The sequence below is a fragment of the Odontomachus brunneus genome, unplaced genomic scaffold (genome assembly GCF_010583005.1).
Source record: "Odontomachus brunneus isolate Ranch 3 - 2012 unplaced genomic scaffold, Obru_v1 Obru_scaffold_018, whole genome shotgun sequence".
NCBI classification, from domain to species: domain Eukaryota; kingdom Metazoa; phylum Arthropoda; class Insecta; order Hymenoptera; family Formicidae; genus Odontomachus; species Odontomachus brunneus.
In genome coordinates, this window is record NW_022639468.1 from 2,619,563 (window position 1) to 2,633,068 (window position 13,506).

At 36.7% G+C, this 13,506-nt stretch overlaps 2 protein-coding genes across 3 annotated transcripts in view; both read right to left on the reverse strand.

The window, feature by feature from the left end:
* The window catches only part of LOC116841733 (WW domain-binding protein 4), a 39,083-nt gene extending 31,042 nt beyond the window's left edge, over positions 1-8,041 (reverse strand). Inside the window, exon 1 of the mRNA XM_032810040.1 lies at positions 7,664-8,041. Coding sequence (XP_032665931.1) covers positions 7,664-7,665 — 2 coding nt within the window. The 5' untranslated portion in view covers positions 7,666-8,041. The remainder of the gene's footprint in view (positions 1-7,663) is intronic.
* A 628-nt stretch (positions 8,042-8,669) lies between these two features.
* LOC116841805 (condensin complex subunit 2-like) lies at positions 8,670-12,442 on the reverse strand. Of its 2 annotated transcripts, XM_032810184.1 has the most exons (3): positions 12,411-12,442; positions 12,192-12,312; positions 8,670-11,122 (listed from the first exon to the last, which is right to left on the reverse strand). In XM_032810184.1, the coding sequence occupies exon 3, from the start codon at positions 11,016-11,018 to the stop codon at positions 8,958-8,960; it is 2,061 nt and encodes a 686-aa protein (XP_032666075.1). In that variant the 5' UTR covers positions 11,019-11,122; positions 12,192-12,312; positions 12,411-12,442; the 3' UTR covers positions 8,670-8,957. The 2 variants fall into 2 exon arrangements, with proteins under 2 accessions (XP_032666075.1, XP_032666074.1); XM_032810183.1 differs by lacking the exon at positions 12,411-12,442 and having other exon boundaries at positions 12,192-12,358.
* Between the last annotated feature and the right edge of the window lie 1,064 nt (positions 12,443-13,506).

Below are 13,506 nucleotides of genomic sequence, written 5' to 3' on the forward strand. Positions count from 1 at the left end.
ATTGACAAGAAAAAGCAAGCCAAAATGCCCGTGTCAGCGCGAATGTTCCTGTATTTGAATATATTTCGCGAATATACACACACAGGTTTTGTGGGAGACAAGATAATCGTGGATTTGAATTCGAAACGTATAATCCCGTGCACTCACGAGTGTAAATTCAATTTCGTTGAAGCGCGAGATAACGCCACTGATCTCTTCGGGGAATGGTAGCGATGCGCCCGCGTTTCCGTATCAGCCGCCGGCGTTTGTGCAATTGCACCGAGACTGTGTACCGGCACGTATCTACTTTATATTGTTTGACACAAATAATTTGATACAATGGCAGAGTGGCACTCGCGGCACTTCTTCACGCGTGTGAAACCGACGGTCTCTAGACACAACGACAAATCTAGAGGCCTTCCTTGTCGTAATAAAGTATCTCGTAAAGAACGATGATTCAAAAATAGATATTCGGCGCTCGTATCGAATATCTTAGAAAAGATTACATACGAATAATTCTTGTTGAAAACGTGCTGTTAAATGTATGAATATATTTTACAGACGATCACGCTTTTAGAGAGAAAGAGATAATTGTATCATTTGTGACAATTGCTCTTCTCATTGTTAAATTCAAATGTGAGATAGTTTCAACGAGATAACCCGTTGAGTGAGATAGAGTTTCAAGTCAAAAACGATGTTCACTATTAATTAATTATATGTTCGTAAATACTTGAGGACAGCGTGCTTATGTTGGCGCGCGATTAAATCTCGGATCTCGTTTCGATTACGAGTACTCAAAATATCTCTTCTCTAAGAACATGTATTCGCGCCATGTGCGATTGACGTAAGATGCACAACGACGATACTATTATTTGTACCTACGCAAATGTGTTCGGGGAAGACACGGACAGGCAGGCGCATGAGGACGCCATTCGGGCTTAAATCCCGACAATCGAGCACCTCTCTTAAAAGCTAGCAGGGCTAAATTAGATTAAACCGGATCATTTACCTATCATATTATTAATTTGTATAACTAATAATAATTTTGTATGCTGATAATTTAATATTAAATTAGCAAAATCACATAAAAAAAGACGAATTTACTCTTAAGAAAACTAAAACTTAGGAGTTTCGCGAGAACTGCATGGATAAAAACCTGAAATTTTATATTATAACAGTATACACCACAATCGTAGCACATCGAGTATAAAAGTGGCGGTCGATTCTGCATAGAATCTGAATAGCAAAGGTCTTGAGCCTAATAGGATTTTTAGTAGAAGCTTCAATAGGAGGTTCTTTTAACGAAACTGAATGTGCTCAAATTATGAATTAACTCCAATTTAACGGTACAAATTATAGTATAAATTTAGTCCTTTGAATTTCTGCACACAATCTCTCTCTCTCTCTCTCTCTCTCTCTCTCTCTCTCGTGCGGAGAGAATTTAAAAAACTACGATAAGAATTTTATAATCGAGAAATAGACCGATATTATACAATAACTCACTATCTTTTCATTTCATGTATGCTACTTATATTTTAAGAACTGAAATATCTTATTAAAATACTTGCTATATTTCTAATAAAATCTGCTATATTTCCAGCGAAATTTACTATGTTCCTGAACAAGATAAAGCTCACAGTCAGTCTATTCCTGAACTACTAAAGTACTGCTGAAATTTAGACAGTAAAATTGTAAGAAATTCATATAAAGACGAAAACTATATTCTCTCCATATACTTTTTTTCTCTTCCTTTTTCATCTTTTGCTACTTCAATATTAAGTTAGAAGGGCCAAAGTTTTTTTGAAGTAGCACAGCGTGCAAAAATTATTATTAGTAGTGAGAAAATTAATAATTAATAAAATATGAACTAAATACTTCTATAGATTTGATTCGATTGTGCTGATTTGCCTTGCTAACGTATGAGAGTTAAGAGAATCGCATAGTCGAGTGTATGTATGAGCACGTGCTCAGTCAGCGGCGCCCATCGAATTGCTCGCGCGCCGAGTAGGTGGGGGAGGGGAGAGGGGAATGGATCGCGTGGTCCCAACATCAACGCGTTGCGCATTCTTGCTATCGTTTACAAGATTGTAAACAAGCAGGTGGCACTGACCTTGCCCAACCAACGATGAATGATCTAGAGCGCCAAACTCGATACAATCGTCAATAAGTCCGCTTCTAATTCTACCATAGAGTATTGGTATGACTTATTGCAGAGATTTTTGCGCTCTAACTAAAAAGTAGTTGTTCCTCTAACCGTTTAAGGTTGATTGATCAAGTAAAATGAGATGCAAAAATGATACGTTATCATAGAATTATCAATACTTCAAGAATTATCAATACTACAAGAATTATCGAATGAAGTTTATAAAAAAAAATTAAGAATTAAAAATTAAGAATTCCGTTTTACTTATTCCCGAGGTTTAATTGTGAAAGTTATGTATAATAGATCGATGCAGAACTATGACGTGTCACCAAGCACATGTAATGGAAATATCTTTAACCAAGAGTCTAATCTATAGTCAAAGTAACTATTTGCTGCGCAACTTGCATCAACGTAATTTCGTTTTGCTATTAATTACGAAAGTAACAATAGATCAATGAGAAAGTACCGGATTATCAAGCTATTAATTGCTAAATCAAGAATTTATCGGTAATTAATAACATTATGCCATCATTGTGCAGCTTTTCATTTTCATCTCCGAGAATATTGCCTCAACTTTTAGATATGAAACATTCGCGTAGATTTATGAAATGTTAAGTAAAGATCTTATCTTTACGGAGAAATCTCGCGCGATGAATAATTTTCAAATGTCCTTTACATTACAAGCTGCTCTTGCAGCAGCCTTCTTCTGTGGCATCAATAATCATAGTGGTCGATACCAAACGCCTAGTAAATTTAGTCATCTCCATATCCGTGTGCAAGGGCGGATCTGCAGCAGTGCGACCCGCTGCAGTTGTGAGCCGCGGCGCAGCAGAGTGCACGATCTGCAGAGGACGTGCTGCCTGCTACGTCGTTCGGAAATTGATTTCCTCGGTAAACGCGAAAGATGACGTGTCGCACAAGTAGTAAGAAAAATACTGAATACCTAGGATCATATTTTACTAATAGTTTGCAGACAATTTCGGAGGAGAGTAAAAAAAAGAGAGAAAGAGAGGCTGAGAACAAGATGAAGAGGCCATCGCAACGCATTAGGGCGGTAATGCGGCGTTTCTGGCAAGGGTATCGACGCAATGCGTCTAGGCATCTCGAGCCGGGATCGGTCGAAAATTACGTGACGACGTGGACGACGTCGGTGACGTCCGAAGGAGGACAGACGCCCGCCGCCGTCGCGAGAGATGTCCTTTGCGGTTAACGATGCCCTGGCGAGCATCGCCGACATATCGACTAAATGTACGTAAGTGTATGGCCGTGTTGACCAATGACGTACGCCAAATGCTTTACGTTCGCTTATTAAGGACAAACACGCAGATGTGAGGAAGTGGACAATGGAATTGCTATCGCTGTCACCGCGACGCATCACACTATGCAAGTCTATGCAGTCGTAAACGCATCCATGACGAATGAATGCATATATGAAGGAATGCTTGCGTTTAATAGATTAGTGACACTTCGCTCGAGTCTTCATGCAAAATCATCGGTGTTTGTATGCGAATAAAAAAGTATTGATTCTTATGATGACAAATACGATATTAAATACGGCGAAGCTAATTTAATATAAAATAATCTAAATAAATAAATAAATAAATAAATATATATATATATAACTTTGCATTTTAAATTATATTCCGTTTACACAAAGTCTATATCGAATTAATGGAACATTTAAATTTTAGAGTTCTCGTATTTTTCATTCGTAAGTCTTTACTAAAAGAGAAGGTTTAAAATTCCTTGAAAAGCATATGCTTCGTATAGTTCTCACATTTTTTTAGACACACCACGCAAAGCGTTATTTAGGTGGTCAAATGGTTCTAATTTCGGTGTACGGTTAGCACGTGGCTTTATTGCAGCAGGGTGCCGGTTTTACGCATGTGAGAATCGACAAGATAACGCGACGCCCGTCAAGGAAGTTATATTTTTAGCAGATACGGCAACCGCAGCCGTAACTTTTATGTCCGGAAAAGTGAATAGTGATATACCGACGGCGAGTATACGAAATTGGAGGGTGAATTGGAGTGAAATTAAAAATTCAGAAGAAATATAACGATCGGAAGAGAAACTACTTCATGAGATAACCCTTCTTAAAGTTTGGTTCTGCCACAGAGCTAAGTTAGTAAAACAGTTTCTGGAATAAACGTGTAATGTCCAATTTCTTCTCAATCACCGTGAGTTAAGATTCGATTGATAATAAAATTGACCGAAAATATATCAGTTAACGTTAAAGAGAAATAGGATTTTCTCTAAGCACCGGATATTATTTTTGCATATTATTATATGCAAAAGTAACGAGAGATAAGAGGAAAGATTATTACATTGAGTGAAAATGATGTATCGAGATGGGGATAAAAATTTCCAAGGTAGTATCTTTAACGGATCTAAAGTAATTATAATGTACTGATGTATCGATGTGTCCCGGATATAATTACAACATGCCAATATGCAAGTGATTACTGTATATGAAAAAATGTCGCGAATAGATGTATAGTCATAAGTGTGGAATCGCGGAAGGAAATTGCATTATGCAAAATACGTCTAAGCTGCATGCGCACACGGCGTTTGCAAACTTTTCCCAGTCACGGATTCGCGCGTGTAACGCAAGGTTAGAGCGATTCGCTTTATGAGGGTGGATTACGAGAGGCGTTATCAGCCATGCGCAGATAGTTGCGCCACAGTAAATGCTGCGGTAGCATGCTACGGCGAATGTTACGACAACACGAGAACGTTGCTAATTACATGGCTGTTTATATAATAAATGAATATTCTAATAAATATATATGTTGTGATATTATCTCCGGTTACGTGTCGCATCCTCCGTAACATATTATGTTAGTTTGCCGCAAGTTTAGTAAATTATATAGACAGCGGACTTGCCTCCAAAATGTATATACATAAGTTGAGACGTTGATCAGAGCGTGAAGCACGTTGTACTCACACAATTGCGAATAAATAGGAGAAGAGAACCTAAGCTCCTGAACAATTTGAGATATATATAAATATATATATATATATATATATATAATTATATATTAATTTAATTATATAATAGGAAATCGTTACACAGACAGTTATTACGCCTTTGACCATTTTTATTAAACGATATCCCATAATAATTAGCGCTTTGGAGCGCTAACAGTCAGTAATTAAATTATCATAGATATATGGAAGGATGTAATTAAATCTTCCCTTCCAACATAATCGCTATACTCTATTGTGGAGCCAAGGTAAGCGCGTAGCATAAATTAATTACGTTCATACCTTATCAAGTGCGATTTTGTGCAAATTGCAGGTCGTTACGTGCAACAAGAGTTCACGTTTAGTAGCGATGTTGATATGCAAATGAGAGTTATGCATACTGTTCTTCGATTTAAAATTCTCAGGATTTTCAGCGCGCTGAATGATAAGAAAAATACGAGGATCTTTCGTTACGTCAGTTTGATATGCAAATGAGAGTTACATATACTGTTCTTCGATTTAAAATTCTCAGGATTTTCAGCGCGCTGAATGATAAGAAAAATACGAGGATCTTTCGTTACGTCAGTTTGATATGCAAATGAGAGTTACATATACTGTTCTTCGATTTAAAATTCTCAGGATTTTCAGCGCGCTGAATGATAAGAAAAATACCAGGATTTTCCATTACATCATTTTGTACAGGATTTCGCGCGAGAAAAACGAGATATTAGAATATATAATACAAACGCTGTTTGATACGCTTATTGCGGAAACCGACGCACTTTATGCATGTTATACATGCATTGTATAGCGATGCTATAAACGAAGCGGATGTTTTCTCGTATCGGATACGGTATTGCAGTGAATAGCGTTATGTTAGAGAATGCTCTCGATACAAGCGAACGTCATGACATTCAAGAAATCGCTCACGTGTAATATCTTACTGATATGTGTATACAATGAGACTGCTATACGACACACACACACACACACACACATCTCAGAATCAGTAAAAATATAAAGACAACATTGTCACTCATAAAATATAAAGTTGGTGTCTTTTTCATTATTCCTCAAATTTAAATTTTTTAAATTGTACATCATTTTGATTATACATCAAAGTTTGGAGTTTTATACACTTTTGGAACTAAGCAGTCAATATGTATTATTTTAATTTTGAAAATATTATCTCTTTAGTGATAATTTAAAATGACTGCACGGTTTCCCTCAGGGCAATCTTTTTTTTAATAGACATCTATTAAATAGACATCTAAAATTTCTGTATTCTTTATTGCTATTTTCTTTAAAAAATTTTGAAAAGTAGAATATGTCTAATTATGTCTACAAAATATGTCTAATTTGTATTTTCTATGAGTTAAAAAAATATAATAGTTTGAGTAAATCAAAAGGAATTTAATATTTAATATTTTATTGTTCATTTAATATTTTATTGTTTTATATTAACTTGTTCAGATATAATGCTTAAGGCCACTTTTACCAAGTAAAACTAACCATTTTAGTAACCTTGCAGGATTCTAATTAAAATTGCTGTTAAAGAAAAAATGAAGAGTGAGTAATAATTGTGTTATAAATGTGGACTAGTAATACTGCAGTGAAACATAGAAGTACACGTCCTAACCATATTTTCTATCATATTAAGACATTAGGATGTATACTTTCATGTTTAGCTGCAGCGTTATCAATTCATATTCATAACTCTTAATTTTCCATTTCTTCTCCAACAGCAGGTTTTCAATAGCAGTTTCAGTCGAAAATCTGCAAAGTTATTAAAACAGTTAGTCTAATTGGAGCTTGATAAAAATGGCCCATAAAAGATTAATTACACAGATTAAGTACCTCTGCGACTTAGCACATTTCTGTATCATATCAATAATATCATATAATATATATATTTGCATATCATATAATATATATAAATGTCAACAATTATATTTTCGCGATATTTACGCCTGAGGTTTATTCTTTCCTGCTGAACTTCTTGCACTAGTTCAAGAAGTGTACACTAGTGCATTCTTTCTAGCAGAAGTGACGTCAGAGGTTACTGTTCTTTCCAACAGTGCAGCAGAACTTAGTGCAACAGTTCACTGAACTGCTTGCACTGAGTCTGGAGCTAGTGCAAGCAGTGCAGTGCAAGGATAAAAGTTATTGTGCAAGTTACCAGTGCAAATAGTTCAGATGGAAAGAACAGATCTATGAAGATGGAAGAGATGAATATTGCAGAAATTAAAAGGAATGAAAGTGGCAATATCCCAGATAGGTTCTGCGGACAATTGAGATACATACATTAATGCAAGTACAGTAAATTCTTCATCTGAAGAATTATTTACATCTAAAATTATGTGTTGCGCCATGTTATTTCCTGCACTATGGCGTTCTTTTCCTTCCTACTTGACATGTCTGAACCTATGAACTTTTGCTGTACTCATCAGTTCCAGTTCCGAACCAGTGCAGTTCTAGTGCAGCACTAGTTCAGTTGAAAAGAACAAACCTCTGATTTGTGTAAATGAGTCGGACACATGTTTCTATGATGATAGAATGAAGAGTGTTACTCACATTTTGATGTTTACTTATTGACGATCTCTTGTTGATGTTTCGTTGACGATGGATCACTTCAGCGCTCTGTTGATCTCCACTAATGTGACGAAGAATACAAAACACTCGCAAGTGTTAACATAACATAACCTCACAATTCCGAGAATCTTCACATTCGTTACCAGTGCGTTCTAGTTTGTTAATCTCACGTCGAGTTAAGAGCGAAAGTTGGACATACCAACACGCGTAACTGTTCAGATTGCGGGTCGATCGAAATTGCAAATATATTTATAATAATGGAATTTCGTAGATCACGCACAATCATAAGTTGTAACGAACACGAGGAATGAGACGTGGATATCAGCTGATCGTATTCGACGCATTACTACCATCTGTCGCTTACGAGACGAACTAAAGCCAGCGGCACACGAGCGGATGCTTGTTCGTGCTGGATTGCTCGCTGGAGGGAAATATTCTATTCTGATTGGTCCGTCTTCAGAAATGCACCAATCAGAGTATTTCCATCCAGCAAGCAATCCAGCATGAAAATAAGCATGACTAGGGCTGCGTTCCGAAATTCACTGCCAGTACTAAAAATCTATGGCCTCGTTCAGTAGAACAAGTGATCAGTAAGCGCTCAGGGAGCTCTTGTATATGATTTGGCATATTCTTTTAGATCTCCAACTATACTCCAATCAGATGCAAGAGCTCACTGAGCGCTTACTGATCACTTGTTCTACTGAACGCGGCCTATAGTTCATGTCACGTATACTATAGAATTTCAGCATTGGCAGTGAATTTCGGAACGCAGCTTAGCTCTTACTAGAGTCCCTATAATAAGAGTCTGGCCAGCAGAGGAATTGTGGCTAAATTCTTCGAGAGAGAAAGATATAAATTTCCTATCTCTCTGTGCAATCTATCTTTTTCTGACGCGCTCGCACATGCGCTTCAGTCTAGCTGCTCGAGGTTAAGCTTATAAAATAAAAGCGAAGAAAAGGTTAAAGTTGGAAAATAAAAAACAAGAATTGCAGTAATAAGTGCAGTAAATTATTGTAAAAATGGATGGATGTTCAGCACCGTTTTGTAACACGCGCGCGCGTGTGTGGTGTGTAATATATAAATATAAATATAAATATATATAAATATAAATATAAATATATATAAATATATATATAAATATATATATAAATATATATAAATATTATATATATATTTTTTTTTTAACGTACAAAATGCGTTATATGTATTCGCTCTCTTTACATACAATATACATGTATATACATGCAAATATACGCGCGCAAAACAAATCTTGATTTCAATATCTTTCAACATTGATATTAGACATGTCCGGTAACGAACACAAGTTCAATCCTTCCTCATTCGCCAAATGCAACAGTGATATGAAGGCGAGCGGCACGCTCAACGCCTCGGCGTTGTTCTTCGTCAGTAGCTTCGGCAACTTCTTGTAAATGTTACTGAACATTTTAGAGTCTTTCATCGTATTCTCCTCCATCTCCATTTCCGCGATATTCGTGATATCCGCATCGCTCGTAAACTTCAAGCATCTCGAGATGGACTTCTTCAGCTGCTGCATGTCGACTCTCTTCGCCTTCGAGCAGTACGCGATAGGTATCTTATTGACCAATTTCGGCGCCGAAATAAGATTGTCGCCGGTGAGGCCTTGGCTGAAACTTGAGGCTAACGCGTTCCTGTCGTCTTCGAACTCAAAATTGCACTCATTCTCGTTATTGTTGTCCCTAGCCTCGTCGTCAGGACAGTAGTCCAACGTGTCGTTCGGGTTATTGTAATCGTACCGGTCGTTGTCAGACACATCCGCGGCTTCAGTTTTGTCTTCGTTTTGCTGCTGCTGCTTGATGCTCATATGTTGATTCAAGTATAGCTTTACCAACCGCATAATATCGTAGTGGATATCTTCGGGCAACGTCAGATTCTCAGCGCTCCACTCCGTCTTGGCTGTCTTCGCCTGCAACTTGTTGGACTGGTTCAGCGCGAACTTCGCCTCTATCACGTCCTTATTCCCTTCGTACGACAATTTGATCTCTTTCCTCCTCTTTAGCGGCGCCTGCATGCACGTCCCGATGACCTTGCTGCTTATGACAGCGTTTGCAGCCGGTCTCACGAATTTGTGGAACTTCCAATGAGTCGGTCCAGCCCAGTGCAAACTTGCATTCGGCAGCACAAACGAGTACTCGGGTGCGGCGATAAGCTTGAATCCATCCGCAGCTGAAGCGTCCACGATATTATCTATATGATTCGTTGTCGCTTGCCGTTGTTGGCGTTCGCATAAGTATTTGTCGTCCTGTGTCTCAATATCGAAATAGTTAACGAGCTCGGGTAACAGATTCTCGACCTCGTGTTCCACACTGGCATCGAGATCGAATTGGAAACGGTTGTCGGCCTCGTTGTCATCATTATGTTTCACCTCCAACATATCCGACATTTTTTCGGACTCGTCTTCAACAGACCAGCCAAGAAATTCAAAGTTCGAGTACGACGCGCAAATTTCCAGTTGTTCAAAATCGTCAATTGTCGGTATAGCGTATTTCATCGAATTTACATTGCTTTCTTTGTTCACGGTGTCGACGAGTATGTCGTTGTATAGATGCTGGTAAAAACCCGATGTAGCGTGATTAGGCAACATCGCTTGATACAGCATGTCGCTGGTCTGCAGATCGCCCTCGCCTATCATCGTGGACAAGGGTTTCACGATTTCGACATTGCCTCTCAACGCCTCTACGGTGCTGCAGATCTTTTGTCTGGTTTTCTTCTTCTTCTTCTTCGATATCTCTAGATCCACGTCCATATTTTCCTGTAGCGCTACCTCCTGCTTGTTCTGGTCCTGCTCAGCATCTTCAAGAGCTTGCTTATCCAAACCGCCGATTATCTTGAGTATCTCTGTATGCAGGTTGTCCACTCGAAACCCGTAAATCTTACTGCTTATGTCCAAAGATGTGCTGGCTACTTGCAGATTGGACATGTTGTTGTCCTGCTTCTTTATCACGTATATCATAAAATCTATCATCTCCAGACTGAACGCATTCTTTATGTTGATCTTGTTTTCAACACTCAGCCTTATACATTGGTTGATACTCTCCGTTATTTGGGATGTCGAGACATTGGCTAGAAATCCCAAACCCAAGGAGTGTCTTTTGTTAGATCCAGCTAGTGCTGAGGTATTAGGTTTGAAAATGTCACGTCGACGAGCAATACGTTCTGCCTCATCATCGTTTTCTGAGAGAACACTAGACAGTTGTGCGACAATAGATTTTCTTCGTAGTGATGACGAAGAGGCTGGATACTTATTCAGTGAAGTCTCCATCGTTTCATGTATATGCATGGATTTACGAGCTTCCATTTTATACAACTTAAAACTTTACAACATATACATATGCACAAACATATATGTAAATTGTATAATAATTTGTATGTCTATTCTCAGAGAATCCAACTGTTACATTCCTAAAAGAAATAAGTACATATTGTTTTGATCATTATGTCTAATCAAGCACAAACTTTATACAATCTACTTTTACAGTACAACCATTACAACTGTTACAAATACATTATATACTATGCAAATAAGCTTCTAAAAGATTTTTTGAAGCTAATCCTAAGCTAATCAATATAATTATTTCTATGTCATTACACATATAAGGACGCTACTAAATTTAAATTACTTAATATTACACCTAAAGCCATCAATTAAAAACTATAATTATAAATAAATCTGAACTCTGCTGTTGTTTTTGACCTCAGATTGATCTCAGACTGGAATTTTATCTAAATAATTTTGGTAATTATTAAGTTTAGCATCACCACCTCCGATTTTGACGAAACTAAGCTCAATCGACGCGTTTTTTAAAAAGAAACAACTTTTTCCTCTAACAAAATCGTCGCTCTCTACTACGAAGCGAGATATTAATAGACAAATTTGAGGGCGCGTTAGATTAGAAAATTTGTCATACCGTCTATCTCTAGCTATGTGACTGGGGGGTTTCGTTCCACAGACCCCCCGCATCACGGCTAGGTGGGAGCTACAACCTTTTGTGAGAAATTCACTCTTTAGCTTAAGCACAAGAGACTGTGGCCCCTACCTCGCTGTGATACGGGGGGTCTGGAGGGCGAAGCCCCCCAGTCACATAGCTAGAGATAGACGGTATGACAGATTTTCTAATCTAACGCGCCCTCAACTTTGTCTATTAATATTTCGCTTCGCAGTAGAGAGCGACGATTTTGTTAGAAGAAAAAGTTTAAAAAAAAAAAAACGCGTCGATTGAGTATGGTTTGGTCAAAATCGGAGGTGGTGATGCTAAACTTAATAATTACTATAATTTTTATTAATTTAGCACATAAAAACATCTCACCTCTTTTTTAAAAGCCTAAAGAAGATGGGTTGTTTATAAAATTAATAAAATTACTGTATTTTACTTCACAATAAACATATTTGTCTCAAAAGTGGCATGTTAGTCATTAATTGATTGAGCTTTAGATTTATTGTATATTCAATTAAATATTACATTGTACTCACCATTCAAAGCAGTGAAATTTGCTATTTTCTTCAAATCAGCTTTCATCAAACGAAGTAATGTATAATATCGTTGCAGCTCATCGTATGTTTCTTGCAGAATTTCCAAGTTTTGTTCGCTATCCTGGGCAGGAAACATCGGTATGAGAATATCAAGAATTTCTTGTTTGTTTATCTATTATGTCTATTATATATTATAGCATGTTCGATTGGGTTACCTACTCTGAATTATTCAGTACTTATAAGCTTTATGATTGGCTAGCAGAGACTTATGGCGTCATTAATCGTTCTCGGAGCGATTAATCCAAGGTCAGTCGCACACGCTATTAGTTTCATGAATAGCAAAAACACAACAGATCTCACTTTATTATACTACATAATGTATCACCGCAATTCCGCTGATGTACTTTTTTTCCTGTCCCATGAAGCGGTAAACGCAGCAGCAAAATTATGTTTTAGCTAATCGTAAAATAATTGCATATTTTCGTAAAAAATATTTTACTGAAAAACTAATCTTACTCTTTACTAATTTGTCATATATTATATCATTTGTATAAAATATTATTAAAATTATTAAAAACGTAAGAAATAACATTAAAAAGTCTACTTTTTGTATTATTCCGCGTGATCCGCTTTCGCGTATTCTGTCCCATGGGACACAAGAAAAATAGAAAAAGCGCCGAAAGAAAAGCGGAACGGCTGTGATTGGTTGTGCTAACTCCGCACGTTCCGCTGAGGATTTCCGTTTCGTGGGATGGCGCCCTAATGGCTCCTACACATAAGACGCGGTAATGCTTGCCGTGCGGCGGAAGTCCGCGCGACAGCCAATCAATATGTTGTTTTTCCGTAAGAGCTAGAAGGTTATTACGGAAAGCAGCATTAAAATTAATATTATATTTATATTAATAAATGTTAATATTTTGGTTATTATTTTTTTTAATTAACAATTATTATTTTGTAATTTTTTTCCAATTTTTCGATATTTGTAAATACATTATTTTTTAAATCAATCATAAACATAAATAGATATTTAAATCGAAATAGGTATTTATATCGAATTAAATAAGGTGTTCAAAATTTACAAATATTGAAAAATTGAAAAAAATTAAAAAATAAAAATTGTTAATTAAAAAAATAATAAAATTTGAAAATTAAAAAAAATAAGAAATGAAAATTAAAAAAATAAAAATTTTAAAAAATTTAAAAAGGGATACCACGCGGACTTAAATTACGTAAATTAAAGTTATGCCGTAGATTTCAAAATTATGTCTACGTGAATTATTTACGTATTTCTACATGATACACAATATACACACAC

Coding starts and splice junctions, on each gene's coding strand:
- LOC116841805 (XM_032810184.1), bottom strand. CDS start 11,018: ATGGAAGCTCGTAAATCCATGCATATACATGAAACGATGGAGACTTCA.